The 20,877-nt window shown below is 43.7% G+C and overlaps 2 protein-coding genes across 3 annotated transcripts; both read left to right on the plus strand.

Annotated features, from left to right (window-relative positions):
• The first annotated feature begins 996 nt into the window (after positions 1 to 996).
• On the plus strand, positions 997 to 6,368 carry tmem106a (transmembrane protein 106A). 2 transcript variants are annotated; one of them, XM_034570543.1, is made up of 8 exons: positions 997 to 1,143; positions 2,537 to 2,689; positions 2,860 to 2,923; positions 3,438 to 3,591; positions 4,259 to 4,399; positions 4,484 to 4,527; positions 4,642 to 4,695; positions 5,780 to 6,368. In XM_034570543.1, exons 2-8 carry the CDS (start codon positions 2,551 to 2,553, stop codon positions 5,886 to 5,888), a joined length of 705 nt encoding a protein of 234 aa, XP_034426434.1. In that variant the 5' UTR covers positions 997 to 1,143; positions 2,537 to 2,550; the 3' UTR covers positions 5,889 to 6,368. The 2 variants fall into 2 exon arrangements, with proteins under 2 accessions (XP_034426434.1, XP_034426432.1); XM_034570541.1 differs by having other exon boundaries at positions 998 to 1,143; positions 2,506 to 2,689.
• A 400-nt stretch (positions 6,369 to 6,768) lies between these two features.
• On the plus strand, positions 6,769 to 9,175 carry arl4d (ADP-ribosylation factor-like 4D). The gene is made up of 2 exons (XM_034571241.1): positions 6,769 to 6,997; positions 7,806 to 9,175. The coding sequence occupies exon 2, from the start codon at positions 7,936 to 7,938 to the stop codon at positions 8,539 to 8,541; it is 606 nt and encodes a 201-aa protein (XP_034427132.1). The 5' UTR covers positions 6,769 to 6,997; positions 7,806 to 7,935; the 3' UTR covers positions 8,542 to 9,175.
• The last annotated feature ends 11,702 nt before the right edge of the window (positions 9,176 to 20,877 follow it).

Consider the following 20,877-nt stretch of genomic DNA (forward strand, 5'->3'; position numbering starts at 1 on the left):
GTCACAGTGGAAGACGTCCGCTTCGCGTCGCGGCTCCACACCCTCGCCTGCATTTCCCGCGCGTCGCCATCCGGCAAACTGAACCCTAGCAACCGCCACTTAGCACCGATCCAAGCGTAGACGTCTCTAACAACACATTCCATGATCTCTTAGTGGAACCAAGTATATTCTGTTTCATTAAAAGGCCTTTACAGAGGATTTATCAAAATATACATATGATGGTTTGATGTTATTTGTGGTGAATGTGTGTGTGTGTGTGTGTGTGTGTAGATTTAATTTAACGTACGTTTCTGATGGTTTGAGTTGATTCTCCTTGTTTTTGTTTGTGCGGTTGAGGACTTTTGAACCATATTTTCTTATGTTGAATGATTTTCCACGATTTTAAAGGATCAAACTCTTGAGAATAATTCTGAATATATCTACTATGCTTGTCAAATTATTCTTCTGCCACTGAGTGTATTCATCAAATACCCTTCAGCTGTCAATCCACCAATAAAACTATTTGCACATCCCTCTCGTCTGTTGATGTGAAGCGTCTGAACGTGGCTCACGCCGCCGCCGCCGCTGCTGCTGCACGTCTGACACCCGGTTCATTCTGTACTGGGTCACATTATGTCACAAGCACAGAGGTCACACTCTTATGATTGTGCTGTTTTTCACAGAATGAGCTCTCACATATTTTAATTGCCCGCGTGCACTTCAGGGCTGGATCGCTGAGCGTGCAACAACCTCAGAGCTCCAGGATCAGTTAGTGTCAGCTCTGTGTGCACAGTTACAGGTCACAGGGACCTCGTGTGAGTCTGTACACAGAATAAGTAGGACAGTAATTCTAGTTTCTCAATGTTGTGTTTGCAGCTGAAATAGGAAAACAAGGTTTTTAAAAAAAAAAGTTGTTATCCTTCATGCGTTCCATTTGTTAATTCGTTTATTTCAAACTGAATTGTGCCTGAACACGTCTCCTCGAAGGAAGTCGAACATGTGACCTGCTGTGTTGACTGAGCTTTCACTTTGAGAAGGAGGAACTGATCCTCCCACCTGATTTTCCTGCTTCAGACACACGAGTGTTTCCACTGTCGATCGTAAAGCAAAAGGACCCTTCATGTCTCCACAGATCTGGACTTTACTCTGAGGTGGTGCAGGGAGGTGAGTGTGTGACGAACTGTTCACTGTTTCAGATGCTGATCCAACGGGAAACCATTCTTTCTGCTTAACTGGGACATGAAGGCCTTGTTTGACTCTGTGGACAGAAACGTGTCAGACTGACAAACAAGATTCGTGGACTTAACCTCAGTGGAGCTGATAGAAACTTGTTTATTCACTGTTAAAAGAGTTTCATTTCATATGTTCTGTATAAAACCTGAATCTGTAGAATAACATTAAAATAAAGCTGCATAATAAAAGCAGAAGTAGCGAGAAAATAACAAAAACATTGTGCAATTGGGAACGTTTGACAAAATGCGTCATAATTACACGTTGACATATTAATTCTTCATTCTGTGAATGGTATATAATGAACTGTAACTTAGGATTTAATAGAGAATCTGAGGGGCTGTGTTGATCTGCAGCTATTTTATAATTACATTTTTTATATATTTTTGTTGTTTACTTCTAATTCAGTGCTGAATTTCCTCGAGCACTCTTCCCTAGAAAGTGTGTGTGTGTGTTTGCAACGTGCACACTGTGGAATTATTATTAATTTTGATATTATTACAGTCAACAGTTTTTTGGAATTAAAAAACTGCTGATATATTTCGACCGATAAATATATATTAAAAAACTATAAGCAACGATTTAAATGTTGTGATCAAACTTTTATGACAAAGAAATGTAACTGAGGCTTGAAATTTAACAGCTTAACCCAAAACTTTATGAATAAAAAGATTGCAAATATAACCAAATACTTGAAATTAAGAGAAAACATCTTTTCTGAATTGTTTATTCTGTAAAATGAAAATGCTCATGTCATCAAACATAAACACAGACACCAATATGTCTGTGAAAGTTTCACACCAGTTGTTTTTTATCAGCAACGAGATAAATCGGTCGGACTCTAGTAGAAATCCTGTAAATACATATTTTAATAAACAGTAAACCAGACATAATTGATATCGAAAAACGAATGTGTTTTTGAGACTTTCAAGATAAAAAGAACTAGAATGTCTTAAAGAAAAGTAACTGTGGTGAACAAGTTTATTTAATTTGAAGGAAATCCAAACAGAGTTGTTATTTCCCTTTTGTGGAATTTATTTAATCATCACACAATCTCACGTGATCCTAAAAGGGTGCCAGTAAAAGTACTGTTGTATTGTGTATTGTTTCTGTCGTTCTCCTGCTGCTGACTCACATCCTGACATGTGGAGCGACCCTGAGCTTTTATTGGTCATTTAAAAGTTTTGTTAGAGAGAGAGACTCGTATCAAAGGTGACTGAGCTCCGAAGGAAGGAGGACAAGAGTTTCTGTGGGTTTAACTTCTGTTAAGTTATCCTGGTTTCTCTTCTGATTTAGACTTTATATTTTAACATCATGGACTCGCCAGGAGTCAGTGGCGTGATGACTCAGGGCCCGGAGCTGACCAACGGGATGGAGAAGACGAGAACTCTGAAGCAGTTTCCTTCGTATGGATCCATCAATGAAAACCCGACAGGAGAAACCTGCCCCACGTGTCGTGGAACCGGACGAATTCCCAGAGGTTTGTGTTTCTGTCTTTATTACGAATCCATTTCTCACCAATTCCCATCCTCACACGACAGTTCAGTTCACATCCAGGAATAAAGGAACCGGGTCAGAGAAACCCCGACTGGGTTCTTTCACATCAGCTCGGTGGTAAAACGCTCTTTTCTCCTGTGTCTGTGTCGACAGGTCATAAAGATCAGCTCGTAGCTGTGATACCGTGTAACGACGTCCGGCTGAAACCCAGACGCACGTAAGGAATACATGAACATGTGTATTCAGACGTAGAAAGTACATTTACTGTAGTATTCACATATTACTAGTCTACTACTACTACTACTACTACTCCATCCTGTGCCACTTAACATTTCTACTCCACAATATTGTTCACTACAGCTTTACAAATTACGACTTTACTTGTATAAAATATATTAAAGTATATGATGTTCAATCATATATACATGCTACTGTATTATATGATGGTAAAAAACACAGTACTACAGTTTAAATGACCCTGCTATATGTGAAATAGTTGAAAGTTGCTCCACCTTAATAATGATAATAATAATAAAATATAAATATAACAATAATGAAATCACAATTATATTATGTACTAATACATACATATATATACATACATATATCTTAAAACATGTACTACATAGCTTAAATTGTACTCTGATCATATTGCATTCCCTGATTTGACCTGATTTGACCTGATTTTAGTTTTCATTACTGTGATGCTCATCAGTTTTGCATGTTTGCAGGAAGCTGTACGTGTGCGTCTCGATGGCCGTGTGCCTCCTGGTCTGCTGTCTGATCCTCTTCTTCCTCTTCCCTCGGAGCGTCAGCCTCACACCGGTGTCCGTGCTGTCGGTCATGGTCTACTTCACCCCCGGCATGGTCAACATGGAGGTCACAGTAAGTGACAGCATACATGGAAATCTCAAGTGAAAGGACCTGCTGCCGTTAAGAACCAGACAATATTCAGCCCCTTTTTTAGTTTGATCCATGTCCCACCCACTAACATGGAGAAGGTAGGGATTTATGACCTACACTGCAGCCAGCCACCAGGGGGCGATTGAGAAACTTTGGCTTCATTTTTTCCATCTTTATTTAGAGACATAAGAATCGTTTAACGAAATTATTACGCATTTTCCAAAGATGTGCAACTTCCCCTTTAAGGAAAAGAAAACTATTAAAGCAGCACTGTGTAACTTTCACTGAGCAACAGCGCCCCCTGCAGCCACTTGTGTTGGGCAGAAGGTAAAACAGTTGCATAATGTTGCTTTAAAACAACATTTAACAACATAATGACCAGTAAAAGTATCCATAAAAACTTAGTGCAAAGGAATCCAGCAGCAAATCAAAATCCACTTTATTACTAAACAGAAGTCAGCGTTAAGATGTGTGTATACAAGTATAAGTATAAAATACAACACATATATATATATTACATTCAGTATATTAAGTATGTTACACTCTCTGCCACTGTCTTTTTATTGGACGTGTGAAAACACCCTCACATGACAGACTGTCGATGCAGTTACGTGAAGGTCAAAGTTCACCGACACGTTTTCTCCTCCAGAACCTCATCAACATCACCAACGAGAACTTCGTCCCGATTCAGATCGTCGGGTTCAGCATCCAGAGTGTGGTCACCAACATCGTGGTGTCCAAGACCAAGATATCCAACATCACTGCCATCCAGTCCCGGTCGCAGAAATCTGTGAGTCTCCCACACGATGATTCACATCGGAATGCAGAAGATTGTTGATAAATATCCTGACGTCTCTGTCTCTAACTTCTGCAGTACACCATTCAAATACACCTGCCCATCGTGGATCCAGGCTTAGAGTAAGTTTGAAATAAAGCTGAGCACATGACAGCTTCTAACTCCAAATACCGACACCGACCCGATGCTACGTCCGTTAGCGTTGACACACGTGTTGACTGTTTTGTTTCCTCCAGCACGTTCTGCAAGATGAGCTCCATCAAGATCCACACGCTGTTCCTGGAGTTGCAGTAAGTGTCGATCCCGATCTGAGACGAAGGCTTTAACACATCTCAACCCCACAGGCGGCTGAAGGCGTCACAGCAGAAAGGGTCATTTTCAAAAAGTGGTTTTATTCTATGAAGGATTCGTAGAAAGTGGATTTGAGTCATTTAAAACTATGTAAAAGCTCTCAAAAGTGAAGCCCCCTGGTGGCTGGCTGCAGTGTAGCTCATGAACCCCACCTCCTCCATGTGAGCGGTTGGGACATGAACCAAACTTTTTCCCAAATATTTACTGTACATTTGTTCATCATCATCATGATCATGTAAGATGTATGTGAAGTGATGTGAATCTGGATCGCCCCCTGGTGGCTGGATGCAGTATATTCCTATCAAAGTGATTGTTCGTGTTTCTGAAGTTTGGTTTTAATTAGTTATTTAATGATATCAAAACAGGGGATACGTGATGATTGACAGCTGAAACTGACTCGTGATCAGTCGAGGGTGTGGAGACTTCATTCTTGTAAAGTGTGAGGAAGTGAAGATGCATCATTGCTCTTTATATTCAGTTTACTACAAGCCGTCCTGTCCACAGTTCACACAGTTCATCCACTCTTCCCTGTTTATTATCTATATCTAGCAGTTGTATGCCTCCACCAACCACTGCAGTTTTAGTCTACATACATTTTTTCCAAGACTCATATGAGGTCACTGGGACCTTTGACCTTTCACCACCAAAATGTTATCAGTTAATTCATGAGTCCAGGTGAACGTTTGTACCAAATTTTAAAATATTTCCTGCAGGTGTTCCTGAGGTATTGTGTTCACAAGGCAAAACATGGGATTCGTGAGGTCACAGCGACGTTGACCTTTGACCTTTGACCGCCAAAATCAAATCGGTTTGCAATAAATTTGAAGAAAAATCCCTCCTGTCCTGGAAATACTGTGTCCAGAAAAATGGAACAGGTGGACAAATTGAAAACACACCGCCTCTGGCCACTAGGTGTCGCTGGCGTGGAGGAATGAAGATATTTTCCTCATGTTTTAAAGCTGCACTGAAGCAGAATCCGTCTCCAGCTGCTTCTCACGTCGTTTTCCTGATCTCTTCCTCCAGAATGACGCTGAACATCTCCTACCTCTCCCACACGGAGCAGCTGTCTGTCAACTCCTTCGAGTTCATCGACTGTGGCACCAACTCAACAATCCCACATCCTGTGAGATGATGAAATCCACGTGAGAACAAAGTCGCCGTGTGAAGTCGTGAATATTCTGGCTGCGTCGCACCTTTATCTCCTTCGCATGAAATGTGAACGTGTGAACGATGACAGCGGAGAAAAGGCCTTTTATCTCATTGTGTATGTTGACGCAGCAACACAACACAACAGCTGTATGTTGATCACCACAGAGTTGTAATCTTAAAATGTGGATTTGTTCAAATCCTTTGTGCTTTAGCATGAATGTTTTATTTCCTCTTATTTGTTGGAGATCTGCTTGTAAATGTGTATTTCAGCCAAAGTAGACTCATATAATTGAGCCCAATTTCTTCCCAAATGGGAAAATTGTATATTTACATTTTAAATTCATTTATGTATAGTTTGTAGAATTGAACTGATTTCACCACGTCTTATTATTAGTATTACACACATTGTGTAAATATGATTGTTGATCATCTTTTGCACTTTATTAAACTGCAGCTTTTAAAATTCTGTATGTAAGACTTTTTTTTTAAGAGTAGTCGTTTTCTTTCTTATGCATCTTCAGTGGTTTCTGTTTCTTTTGGTTTTGAAATTTCAAAACAGTGAACATTTGATTTCCCACCTGAAGTTTTTAACATTTAGAATATTCCTTTTTTATTTGTATTTCTATAAATAGACCTTTAAAAATGATTGTCAGTGTTTTGTGACTGAAAATCATGTCACAGGTGGAGAAGTGTAAAATGTGTGTTTCATTATTTCATCATATACATAAAGACAATATATGCTTTTTATATATATGCATATATCTACAATCTTCATAATCTTATATATGATATATGAACATATATAATATTTTCACGAGTTATTATTCATAACTAATAATAAAATCAGACCCATCAGCCTGCAGAACTGCAGACGCTCCAGTGTCTTGTCTCTGCCGAGGATGACCGCCAGGGGGCGCGGTTCGGCCGTCCAGGTGGCGTGGTGACGTCAGCCGGGCTTGAGGTGTCTCTCCCTGGAGCCTCGGATCCGTCAGAGCTGCAGGAGGAGCGGAGCAGGAGCCACGGGACAGAGCAGCGGAGGACTATGGACGTGTTTATTTCCTGCGGATGATGTTTTCACTGCGCACGTAGAAGGTAAGAAGGTGTTTATTGGAATGTGCACGTGTCAGTGTTTCTGTATAAGCTGTGGAAAGTGTATTTTTTAGCTCTGGTCAGATGCTCCATGTTGAAGTTCTTGCACAAATTAATTTGCTGCATGAAAAAAACCCGCAAGTCAAAGTAGACGTGCAGGTTTCGTGCAGAGGAAAACTCAGGCGTCTTATTCCCTAAAGAATAAATCCACCCACCGTGAAGTGATAAAAGCATCAATGCAGAAGCATGACAGTGTTTTTACCTCGATGCTCCTCTCAGCTGCAGTGTGATAGTAATGTCCAGGCTCGTGTGTAAACGTGCACAGGCTGTGTGTGCGTGCGTGATGGATATCAGGATGTCAACAACAACAGGATTAGTGTTTCTCTGCTGCAGCAGTTTGCGGAGTGGACCAGTAAATACACAGATCCCACTATGATCCAACCACTGCACTGAAATCAATGCACCCCCTCCAGGGTTAGCGGACCAAAGAGGATTATCCTGAGCAAATAAGACTCTAGATAACCTCAGATTCGCAATTAACTGTTGTTCGGATCTGTAATGTGGCAGCGAAAGCCCAAGAGGTTTGTTGTTCTCCATCGTCACACAAGTGTGGGACGGTGAAGTATGAAATCCCAGCAGGGAAACTGCTGATAGGAGGAAAATTGCATCAAGCTCTTGTGCTGATAATCCTCACTATCTGTTGTGTGTCTCCTCTGTGTGAAGTAGCACTTGTGCTGTAAGCAAACAGTCCTGAAGCAGCCATTGTCTTCTCATTAAATGTTAACTCCGTCTCTGTGTGTGTTTTGATAAGGTCCCTGCACCATCTGATCCCGTCTGCCTCCGAGGACAAGGGAGCAAACGCCAATCCCCTGAGAAAAGGATTAAACCAGGAATCTGTCACCTCACCTCACTCGAGTAGGTGTGAACCGCTGGCTGGAACCATGGGCAACCAGCTGACCGACATCGCCCCCAACACGCCGTTCCTGCCAAACTTCCAGTTGCTGCACGTGGTGGTGATCGGCCTCGACTCGGCCGGCAAGACCTCCCTCCTCTACCGGCTCAAGCTGAAGGAGTTTGTGAAAACCATCCCCACCAAGGGCTTCAACACGGAGAAGATCAAGGTGGCGGTGGGGGTGTCACGGGCCATCAACTTCCAGGTGTGGGATGTGGGCGGGCAGGACAAGCTGCGCCCGCTCTGGAAGTCTTACACCCGGCGAACGGACGGGATCGTATTCGTGGTGGACTCCACCGAGCAGGAGCGCATGGAGGAGGCCAAAGTGGAGCTCCACAAGATCACCCGCACCTCGGAGAACCAGGGGGTCCCCGTGCTCATCCTGGCCAACAAGCAGGACCTGGATTCGGCCTTGTGCGTCAGCGAGGTGGAGAAGCTGCTCTCCGTCCACGAACTGAGCATGTACACGCTGCATCACGTGCAGAGCTGCAGCGCCGTGAACGGCCACGGGCTCCAGCCGGGCCTGGAGAAACTGTACGAGATGATCCTGAAGAGGAAGAAGACGGTGAAGCACAACAGGAACAGGAAGAGATGAACTCTGGACTCACACTGTGGACACTACCTGGAGAGATTTATCCTCTGCTGGGACACTTCCAGGCCTAATGGTCCCTTTTAATGGCCGAGCGATTAGTGCCAACAAAACAACAATTACCCACGGCCGGAGGGTCAAGAGAAATGGACTCGCTCATAATAATTGAAGCAGTATCGACGTATCCGTCGTTCTGGGACTGAGCAGCTGCTCTCGGAAAAGGTTAAGATGCAGTTAAGAGCATTTCTACACTTGTTTTAAAGATTTCTAACCAACCTGTGAAGCGTATAGAAGTAATATATGAACACGTTAAAATCCATGTCACATGTTAAGAGAAGTCTAGGATGAAGTTTAAAATGTCTTTCACAGATTACCCCCCCACTGACCAGCTTGTTCCACGATGTACGGACGCTTCCCAGAATATTTATGCCACATCTTTGTGTTTTGTGCTGGACAGAGGGACTTTTGTGGTGGAGCACCAAATGATATTTTATTGAATTAATCCTAAGTGCATTCCCTTTATGGCCACAGAGGTTAAGTTTCATTTATTATAACAGTAGTATTTATACAAATTGTACAAGACTTAATAAATCAAAACACTGCACAGAACGTCCGTTGTTATCTCTCTATCCTGAGGTTAAAAGAAATAGTCTTTCTGGAGTAAAGTTTGGGTTTATGAAAAATTTCTTATATTAACAAAGGTTCAGTTTATTCATTAGACCCACCAACAGTAAAGTCTCACTGCTCTAATATCGTTTTTTTTTTTTTACTGTAAAATATAAAGTTGGTGCAAATAGTGAAGCATTTGCAGCTAAAGAGCTAAATATGTTATTCTGGAGGTGGTGGAGACCAAAGACGGAGCTAAAAGAGAGGGAATATTAAACTTTAACATTATCTGTTGTGTCGATGTTTTCTGACATTTTTACAAGACAATTTACAAGATAATAAACATATTAGTATTTTCTTTCTGGTGCCCCCAAGTGGCCAAAAATTCAAGGTTTAAAAATTTGTCTGATCATAATTTGACATACATGTGATGACTTCCATCCACATTTCGAAGTCCTTAGTTGTGACCCTCTCCCCCTATTTATGGCTGAATCAGCAAATTAGGCTGTCACAAGGGTCGGGGGTGGGGGGTGAGGTGTTCTCCTCCTCCTCCTCCTTTACTGCCCCTCCCCCCCCCTCACACACACACAAGCCAAAACAATCCATTTACTTTGATTCCGGCCCCCTTGCCCGCCAGCTGCTGACGGAGTAATTGCATCATTGAGTGGCGAGGTGGTTCAGAGGTTAGGTGGTTCAGTCGTGTTGTGTGATCAAGTTTGACGGAACCACACGAGGCCGCGGATGCTCGGTACCTCAGGTTTGGGTTCAGACCACCTCATGTCCGTCAGTGACTCTGAGAGTAACGACTCCTGGTTCCAGAAGTTTGTGTTTCTATGTTTTTTGACAATTTAATCAAGGAGTTTCGTCACTGACCTGGGAAATAAATGATGATTGTTGCCTTTAACTCTGAGGATAACATCCTGCAGTTAACTGAACTCAGTGGATTGTTTTGTTTTATAAACGTTCCTCTGGAGTAAAGTTTGGGTTTATTGTGTTCAGATTGTTTTGGGTTTCTGACCCACAACTTAACTGTTTTGCTTCTGTCTCACGGCTCTAATATCGTTTTTTATTCTTTATAAGACAAAGTTATTGACAAGCTGGTGAAGACAGTGAAGCGTGTGCAGTTAAACAGCCAGATATTCGATTCTGGAGATGGTTGAGAAGAAAAACGAAGCAAAAAGACTGAATATTACACGTCAGAATTATATCGTTGCTCAGTATCCGATGTGTTCGCTGACAAATTTATCAAAAGCCAAGTGTTAGCAGGTGCCTCCGGCTGAATGTCAAGACAGAGATAAACGCCGGCACATGTAAAATAGCAAGCGACCTGCACACCTACACACACACACACACACACACACACACACACACACACATGCAAGCGCACACCAGCACGTACTTCCTGACTCCGGTGACCTCTCCGTCCCCATTATTCACCACGGTGAGCTCATTAAAAACTTTCAAGGATATCTTTTGCAGAATCATCTTGACACAGCAGCTGGTCCCTGAATACATTAGCATCGCGGTGCGGAGGTTTCAACAGCTGAGCGACACTGTGGACATGTGGACGCTTCAATCAGCCGACGGAAAAAACACCCAAACATTCTGCCACTGAGATTCTCTTCCCAGAATAAAAAAGGTGTAAAAGAGGACGAAGCCGAGGAAACGTGCAGCTGTACCTGCAGCGTTCTGCACATGTGATCGACTCGGAGCCGTGATCCATCCATCAAGGGAAGAACTGCAGGAAGCTGCATGTGCATTCTCTGCACCCTCTGTTTGCAGGTTTGTCAGACATGGCACATACCTGCTTCCTGTTTTCTAGGCTGTAACGGTGCCTGACAAGCATCAGACGAGGGAGGGAAGCCTCTGGGATTATGTGTCAGGGCTTAGAGCGGGGGGGAATCGTGCACAGACAGGTGCATCGCTGGGATCTTGTGACATAAATCAGACACAGGTTCACCTGAGGGCTTGAAAAACACAGATTTCCATCAAAGTCGATCAAGGACACGAACAAAACAAACGTCTCTTCCTGTTGTTGTCAAAAATAAAAGAATGAAAAAGGAGCAGGAATTGAAAAAGTTAATAAATAAGACTAACAAGTCCTTGACTCGTCCTGTTGAATCGTGGAGAAATTATTAATGAGACGCTCACTTCGATTTCCGTGCTGCCATTTTTCCCTGGATAGAAAAAATATCCTGGTCCGACCGTCGGCTCAGTGCAAACACAGCAAACTGCAGAGGAACCGAGTGCTTCACTCTCCCTCAGGGAACTTCTGTAGTATTTCAACAAGTCACACTGCAAACGTATGAATCCAGAGGACCGGCTGCTATCGACCCATCATATCTGTGCTCCGTGCTGAGCTCAGCAAAACCATCCAAGAGTTGTGGAGACAGTCACAATAAAATGTTAATCTCATAGTGTTGATGGTGCAAAGGCCCGATTCTGCAAAATCCTTTACCTGCAGCCGCTCGGTTGTGGCCTAGAGTGTCAAACTGTGAGCAGGACTAAACCTCTGTGGATTAGGAACATCTGTTTCATGGCAGTCCATCCAATAGTTGTTGAGAGATATTAAAGTCCAGAACAAATAGGTGGATGAACCATGTTGACAACGCCGTCTATAAAGCTAAGTCCTAAACTCCATGGCTAAAAACCAATAATGTTTCCATCACATCTCAAAATCACGGTGTAAACAGCTCCGATAAATAACAGCAATAAACATCTCTGTTGTCTCTTTACCCCCCCCCCCCGGGATGAAATGCAACGAGGGCTCAAACTCAAACCTCCTAACGTGGCCCTGGACATCATTTTCTGTCCCCATGGCAACCTGAAGTCAGTGGTCACTAAGGGGTGACCTGCGAGGGCAGCGGGGGGGGGGGTCAAATTGCTTTTTGTGGCTAGATGTCCAATCCAGCTGAGGTTACCGAGGGGGCAGGGAGATTAGAAAGAGGAGCTCCGATCAATACTGGAATCCTCGGATCACCACCTCCCTCCGTCTCTGTCTCTTTCCCCGTCTTTTTTATTTTCCACTTCTTTATCTCCTTCTCTCGGTCGGGGTTTAATCTTCACGTTTAAGCTTCTTTGCAGCCTCGGTCCTGTTTCCTCTGTTTCTGTGGGTATTGAAGTTATAAGAATCTCAAATCTCATCCCATCAGGTCGTTTCTTGGAAGTGGATCTTGTCGACTGGGTAGATGCAGAGGGGACGGGGCGGTTTAGCGGAGGAGTGTTGATTGTTCGAGCTGGAGTGAAGGTTCAAGAGGGACAATGTTTGGTCGCAGGGACGGATTAGCTGCTTTAGCTTTTATTCTCGAAAGGTCGTAAAGCTGCCACTCGTTCAGAGCCGAGCCTGCGGGGCTGAACGAGTGGAGAAGGGAAACTAAAGCTCGGTTTTACCACATCAAACTGACTCTCCTCCTCTGGGCTATGAGGGAACGACGAATTTACACTGAGGCCATATTTCTTAGTTGTGAAAAAGGACGTTGTTAAAGTGAATGAGGGGTTTGAATCAAATCACTTCTACCTCTGAGGTCACCCTGCATCAAAACACATGGATGCCACCATCTTCTCTTTTATTCACCCTTTGCCACTGGCTGAAAAACTGCTTTTTAATGTTATTTGTGAATAAATGATGTCACATCAGGGGTCAGGCAGCATTTATTCATATTCATGTGATTCTCTCCCTGGTTCAAGGTTGGGTCATTGCTCACTCGAGCCATAAGGAGGGTTCACATATTAACTATGAGTCAAACTTTATGACAAAACCGCTGCAAAAGCTGCAGGAGGGAAATAAATATGACTTCACGGTGATTTCATGTGAAGTCTCAAAGAGTCGGGATTCAAGAAAAACCTCATCTTGCTTATGAAATAATGTGGTTTCACTTTTAAACATCTGCTGGGTTATCATATATCATAAATGGTGAATATAGAGATGGACGACATGAAGCAGTTTGATCGCCCCCTGGTGACTGGTCACAAATCCTTCCTCCTCCATGTTAGCAGCTTGGACATGGACTAAAGTAAAAAGTCAAAATACATCACAAATAAATTAGTTTCCCCCCCCGGTAGTTTTCATCGTACTGTCTTTTCTTTTCTGGATAGTGGGAAGAAGTTACAAAGCACTAAAATGGCGAGGGGATACCGTCTTTACACGTAGTTAAGGTCTTATCGTGTGTTCTCGTTTGTTTTAATTTGGCAGCAAGGAATCCACACCCCCACCCTAAAGTCTACACCTGATCCGATCCTAGGATTACCCAGAAACCCATCTGGCCCTCGCCAGCTAGCGGGGTTCCCACTGACCACCAGCTCCTGCTAATCCCGGCTATTACTGCAGTTTAAATCCAGACGGGCCTTTCACAGACCTGCTGTGAGGTGCCGAACCAAGAGCAGAGCTTTTATTTGTGTCACTGCGGCAGAGGGTGGATCTGGGAAACACGCTGACTCAGGAATCATCTGCTTGATTTACTGGAATGGGATGATTTGAGGTGATAGATGGAGGCATAAATAACGGAAATCCCATTGGAGCCTCAGTGCAGCAGCAGCAGCAGACACAGATTAAACAAACGCTTCCTGCACAGTTACTCAAATGTGTTTATTCGAAGCAGCTACAAACTAAAAAAAACAATGAAAATGTGCTGTAGCTCCACACACTGTCTCCAGCTTTGAGGCCCCCCCCCCGTGCTGTGGCTCTCCCCTGGAGGAACCGGCTGTAACGGCCGGTGTCAGAGCCTCATCCTGAGCATGTGAGAGGGAGAGACGACACGTGAGCTGCGGAGCTCGGGGCAAAAAGAACAAAAAATCAGTGGAGAAGTGTTTTTTTTTTTTATCTGCCTGTGTTGGAGAGGATGTTGATGCACATCTCATGGTGGTGGATCGGGATCTTCTTGTTGAGGGTTAAGAACAGAGGATGTTGCACCGTGTTAAGTCCTATGAGACAAATTGTAATTTGTCAATATGGGCTATACAAATAAAATTTGATTGATTGATTGATTGATTGATGTCTGCCTCTTCCTCCACCAGGACTGGCTTCAGGCTCAGGTCCAATCCGACCTTCAACTTGATTATGTCCTCAAGCATCTGAAAACCACTTTAGTGCTAAAATGAAAAGTCGATTAGTTGTTTCGACAGAAAAAGAATTGGCAACATTATTAATTTATCAATTGTTCTGAACGTAGCTTCTGAAATGTGACTATTTGCCCATTTCTCTGATATGGATAGAAAACTGAAAATCTTCAAGCCGAGCAAAAATGTTTTCCATCTTCTTGAGGGTCTTTGTCACCCAGGACATCTGAAAACAGTTTTAAAATGTTCTTCTCTTTCAAGCAGTTTATGAGTTTTCATGGCGAGAAGACTAAACATTATTACAAATAAGTATCCTGGTTCAACTGTTTGCTCAGCCTCAGTTGAGAAATGTCTCAGTAATGACTCTGTTTACAATGGACTGAAACCTTGTGGACAGAAGAACCAGGCATCTTCACCAAAGGGTTGTGAAGGGGAACCCATGCGGATCAGATCTGGTATTTGGGGCCTGGTCTCTCAAATGAGGCTTCCTCAGTGGCCTTTTTGTTCATCCCAACCTCGCTGCGCTCGTTCACAAGCCATCACAACGTCCCTTTTGTTGCTGCTTCACGTTGTTCTATCAGAGATTTCACTGTGCGAGGGGCTGGAGTTGGCCGGACTTCGTGCCCCCCCCCCCCCCCCCTCCAGACCGGGGTAGGTGGAGGTTTTCATTGAGGGACTGTGCAGGACAACCTGACCAGAGAGAGTGAAATGATTCGGCACAGTTTTTTGGCTTGAATTTGTCCTGGTGTGCACGTACAAGTCAGCTCGAACACAGGCCGGTGTTCTAGTTATCATTTCTGGTGCTAGACACTTAACAAATGAGGCCTAAAATGATTTCTCTAAACGCTGACTCTCCGTCCATGAGCTAGACCACTGATCCTTCCAGGGTTTGTGATGCAGCACGTTTTCTCCTGCGTTGCTGAGAATGTTGTTTAATGTCTGTTTGTTTAATTACGTCGCCTCTGACCCGTGTGTCCGTCGCTGACGTTCTCAAAGTGCTCCAGTGTTGCTCTGATCCCGTTAGACAGACCTGAAACTGGGAGAGTTGCCAGGGATCACCAGCGCAATGAGCCCAGCGGGTCACAAATAGCCTTAAGTCCTGTCTAGACAGGGGGGGAGCTAATGGATGCTAACACCCAGCATATGCAGACCCGTGTCCTGCGCAATGATCGAGTGGTTCTGTGGGACAAAGTGATTCATTTAATGTATGTCAGTGGCTCTGCCCTGCACACGTTAACATGGAAACTTGAACTCCTCCATTTTTCTAAATGTATCTTCCTTTTTTCGAAGACAGCAAAAGAATCCAACGGGTGGATCCTTCTCGATCCGACGTGTCCCAGGATTCATTGGGCGCCGGTGAGGAAGCTAAATAGCTCTTCAATTCCACTGCAGGAGCCACAGTAAACTAACTTGACCAACAACCACAGATTACATGATTTCTTTGATAAATGTCACATATAAAGTTTTATTACATTTTCACAACTTTTTTTCCCGTTATTCTGGGATTCAAAGAATTCACGTTTGGCTACAGAAGAAGACGGGAAAGCGTTCAATCTCCGGTTTCTCGCTGGAGTCAACATTATAATTACACGTTGTTCTTCTTCCACCACGACACCACAAGGATGCCAACGCGCCGAGTATTTCTCTGAGAAAGCAAAAAGGCAGAACATGTTCTCTCGCAGATTCACATCTTTCATCTTAAGAACAGAATATAACCGCTGAGCTCGTGTCCTTCCTCCTCGGGCTTCACCAAATGTCTTCTTCACGTGGAGCGGTGCGGTGAAATGCAGAGAGTTGGCACAGGGACCTTTTCTCTTCCTCTCCACTTATTTATTTATTTTCTGATGACACCAGGCTGCCCTCATGAAGCCATCAGGACATTTCTCAAGGAGAGGAGGAGGGGGGGGGAGAACTATTGTGCTTTCCTTTGTCTGTCGACTGAGACGCCCCCGCTTCCATTGCTATAATAGGAGAGGAAGGAGGGAGGAAGCAAATGGAGAGCCAGTGTGCGAAGGCTTTTTGGAATATGTCCCATGGCACACATTTAACTGGCCGTAAATGGAGCGCCCAATGATCTGTAACTGTGCAGAGGAGATTGACTGGAATAGCTTCCGCTGCTCCTCTTTCATTAGGAACTTATTAAACCTGAATGGAAACTCGGAGAGGGAAACAGTGAAAAAACAAAAAAAACAAAGCGCCTCAGCTGAATAAACTGTCACACGGAGCAAACTGAGGCAAACGCAGAGGATTTCAGACGACAGCGTTAACTTGGATGTGCAGTCGATCTATTAAAGCAGCAGCGAGCACATTTATCCTTTTCATTCATTATTCACCAGCTGAGTTGTATCTGTGTTAAAGCACACATACTGGGACATGGGAGAAAAACAGCAGGAGGTTAAAGCAGGAAAAAGATACACACTCAATATTGGTTAAGAAGAAGGATGTGATTTCTCTTGGTTATTTAAATCAAGAGGAGCAGCGCCGAGCGAAAAGAGAGAAATACACTTTCCTGTCGGCTGCAGCCCGGCCTGCGTCAGGGGACCGCGGCTCAGAAGGTGAAGCAGGAGGACGGAGGAAGTGCGTCTCGTGTTACCTGCCACAGTTTGACAGCTACAGACACTGCAGTGCAGAAACAGAGTGTAGGAGGGGGGGGGGGAATACATTTACAGGTGCACGCTGACCCCAATAACTCTCATTGTGTTGTGTAAAATGACCTTTATTAGACAATGATTTTATCTGTGCATGAACGATTCGATGGCAAAACTGTGTGACGACTGTATAAATGATTTCCTTCCTTTATTCACCTGCAGAAACACGTCGAGCATCTCAGGGTTGCTGGTTTGATTCCACCTCCAATCAAACTCACCTCTGTCCTGCAGTGAGTCGCTCAATACAAACTCGAGCTGTGCAGCCAAGACATTTAGGGAAATAAGCTAATTAGCAATGTCTCCCCCTTGTTTCCAGTCTTCATGCTAAGCTAAGCTAAATATCTGAGGTTCATATTTAATTGACAGGTATGATCCGAGAAAGATTTTGAATAGATTTTGGAGAAGATCCGGAAAAAACGTGTGAACCCAGGATTTTTTTCCCCACTTTCTTTAACACGATAAAATAGTACGACTGCAAGATTCCTCACATTCCTCATCTTAACGCAGGCAACAGGCTGATCCTCTGATATTCACCCTGTAAAAATCTGATGTAGCTCAAGGTTTTGACTTAACTCTTGTAATATCAATCTGACCTATTGTTTGCATTTGTATAAAATAGCATCGATCTCATGGAAAAGCGCTGAGAGCCTGTTGCATGTTTACACTAAAGCCTCTTCAGTCCAAAACCCTAATTGGGTTAAAAGCTGAGGTTTGAATGATCTCATCTAAACCTCAGCATGGCAGCAATTAACAGGAATAACAGCGATTAACTAGTTTAGGACCGTTTGGTTAGAAACACGAGATTGTGTTGTTGTAATTAATCCCAGACGAGAAGCTGCTTTTACCAGAATGAAGAATCCGACCTGCTGGGTTGGCCAACGTTCAAGTCAAACGTTGGGTAATTATCGTTGCAACAGGGTAAACAAGGCAGATAATTGCCTGTGGCCCCCTTGAGAATGAGAGCGACGACAACTTCGTGAGAACCCCCCCCCCCCCCCCTTCAAATCCTGTGATCAACAATGTACAGGAAACGACTCCCTAACGAGGCCCTGTGACACACGGGGAGGATTCTAGAAGTTTACAATGTTTGTGTGATGCGTTGGTTTGCCCTTAAACTGTATTATTCATATGTCATCACACTATGCACTTTGTTTATGATTTTGACATGAAAAAATTGTAGATTGTGAATGTTGTGGTTGATGTGGCCCCCCCCCCTCTCCCATGTCCCTTTTGGCCAGGGGCCCCTAACGTCCCTGGAAAAGCTCCTGGTAATAGTACAACATAAAACTTCTCCGTGGCTGCATCTGAACAGCGAATTAAAGGGCGTCACGATCAGAATACATTTCACACCATTAGCCGCAATAGCATAACAGCAAATAAAATAATAATACATAATACAAATGTGGCCTGTTATAAAAAGCCGAGGCAGCGGGTTACAACAATTATCATTCATCAGAGTGACTACATGTGTGTTTCCTGTGAAGCTGAAGGCTGACGACTCTGCTTCAGGCAGGAATCAGGGCGACTCGGGGGGGAAACGAGAGTCAGGCGCTCACTCTGCACGGAGCAAACAAACATCAGCCTCATGTCAGCCCAGAAGTAGGTTGCTCCCACCAATCTGCCCGGTAACAGTTATGCAGTGTGCATGTTAGTCATGGGCTTGATGGTTGTGTGCAAGCATGCATAAGTGTGCATGTTGGCACGTGCAGCCAGTGAGTGGGCTGAGGGGAGCGGAGGAGGAGGAGGACGAGTGGGTGGAGGAGGAGGAGGAGGAGGAGGAGGAAGAGGAGGCCAGTGGTAAAGGCTTCAACAGCAGCTAAAGATAGCACAGTGCTAGAAGGCACTCGGTGGAGTGCACGAGTGCAAAAGTGCACGAGAAGCCCTTTATCAACCGCAGAGGCACAAACCACAGCTCAGGTAATTGAGCGTTTGTGGGATATTGTGCAACGATTGTCCAAAAGACTTTAATGAGCAGAAAAAGATTTGATCCAACGCTGATGTATCATAAATATTCATTCTGTAGAAGTTAGAGAAGCAGGTTTGATTTTCTGAATTATTCATCGTCTGTGGGGTTGTTCACTTTACTCAGTGTAGTTTGGAAATTACAAATCATGCCAGTCTGCGGTCGAATATTGATTTGCAAATCAAACAGTTTTCAAATTATGAAGTGCAGGAGACTTATATACAGTTTGTATTGTACTGTCTGCACCCTGTCTGGTTATTAGACGACAAAAACTCTTTAAATTAATGTAGATTAACTTGTTGCGTGTGGACATTTTCTGTGTTAAACTTCATCTTTAGTTCACCAAGTGCTGTCAGGACCTGAGTCTTCTCTACAAACAGATTCTGCATGTGAGTGTAAAGCGTTTGCAGGTGAAGGACAAGATTTTGGGACAGAAATGCGTCGACCATCTGCTTTTTAAATTCATCTGCGTTCATATGGAGATAGACGTTGATAGAGATGAGCCACAACGTCGTCTGGACCTAAAGTATCACTGTGTTTTGTGAGGGGAAATATTCTCTCCATTTTATTCCTGTTTCTCTTTGTCACCTGTCTGCACCTCTGATATTGTGTCGTTCAGATTAACGCATCGTGGATAAACAGCATTTCCAAATATGTTGACCGTCTTTTATTTCCCACCATCTCCTGCAAACCCTCACATGATTTATGAAGAAAACCGAACAACATGGCAGAACGCCTGCTTTCTTACCAGCCCTGCGGCGATGGAAATACATTTCCAACTTCCCTCTTATCTTCTCAAATGATCCTCAGTCATGCGTGTTTGTGATCCGAGTCAGAGCTCGACGCTGGATGCACGGCACCGATGGACAAGCGGACCCAGCGCCGGGGATTTGAGCTGTATTTACTCAGCCAGTCGTGTAGTTTCTATAAGTAAATTCTCACTAATCGCATTTGGCACAAACGTGAGCGTTAAGTGCTAAATTAAACAGGAATTACATCATCGGCAGCAGCAGTGACACGCTGATCTACTTCAGCCACACGTCAATACGTCTCGCCGGCTATATCCAGCCGACTATTGGCAGGGGTCTAAAGATAGAAGTGAACGCTGCCCAGTAGACTAATGCTAATCACAGCTCCATCACACAGGCCACTCTGAGGAACTCCATTAATCCGTTTGGAGCTGCTCTGGGAATCTGGCAGCTTCCTCTAGAAACGGGGATAAAACACTCGCGCGGCTCAGATCAGGAGATAAACCTCGACTCCTTTTGTCTCTAAGGCACAAAATCAGCCTGATAATGGCCCAGGAGAAGGAGCTGTTCTATCTATAGATCAGATATAAAGATGGATGATTATATACACTACTGAAAATCACAACACACTTTATCTCAAGGCCGTTCACACAGTACGGTGGAGAGCGAACAAAGTTAGAGAAAAACCCAACACTTGGCGACCGTGGGAAAAAGAGAAAACGTCCTGCAGCACCGGACTCAAGCGTTGAGCGTTCGGGGTGAGGGGAGAAAAATCGGGGAGAGAGGGAGAGAGTGAGACCAGGATCGGTTCTGTTTCCGTGTAATATGGTTAAAATATTCCGGATCTAAACGCTTCGGTGCAAGATGGCGGATCCAGAGTCTGAGTCCGTACGTGCACAACCGATCACGAGTCAGTCTCAGCTGTCAATCATTATTGTTTCAATCTGTTTCTACGGCATCAAATAACCAATTAAAACCAAACGTACCAGAAACATCAACACTCGAACATACATCTTGGAAATGTTATTATTTTACGTGTATTTGTTAGTTTGGTCCATGTCCTATTCACTAACATGGAGACGTTTTTTTTTTTTTTCATTTAAGCTCAAATAATTCATCTTGAGTTTCACAAAAAATCAGCTTTTGCGTTTAGTGTTAGTTTTCTACGATTTTTGCAACCAAACAACGCATCTTCACCGATTCCCCTCTAATCATGTGAATTATGAACTTTATAAATCAAGTCATATGAATGAATCTTTTATTGTCAGGTCCTTCATATCGTGCAGAAAACAGAGAAGAGATCTTTTTCACCTTGTTTTCA

This window comes from Hippoglossus hippoglossus, chromosome 19 (genome assembly GCF_009819705.1).
Source record: "Hippoglossus hippoglossus isolate fHipHip1 chromosome 19, fHipHip1.pri, whole genome shotgun sequence".
NCBI classification, from domain to species: Eukaryota; Metazoa; Chordata; class Actinopteri; order Pleuronectiformes; family Pleuronectidae; genus Hippoglossus; species Hippoglossus hippoglossus.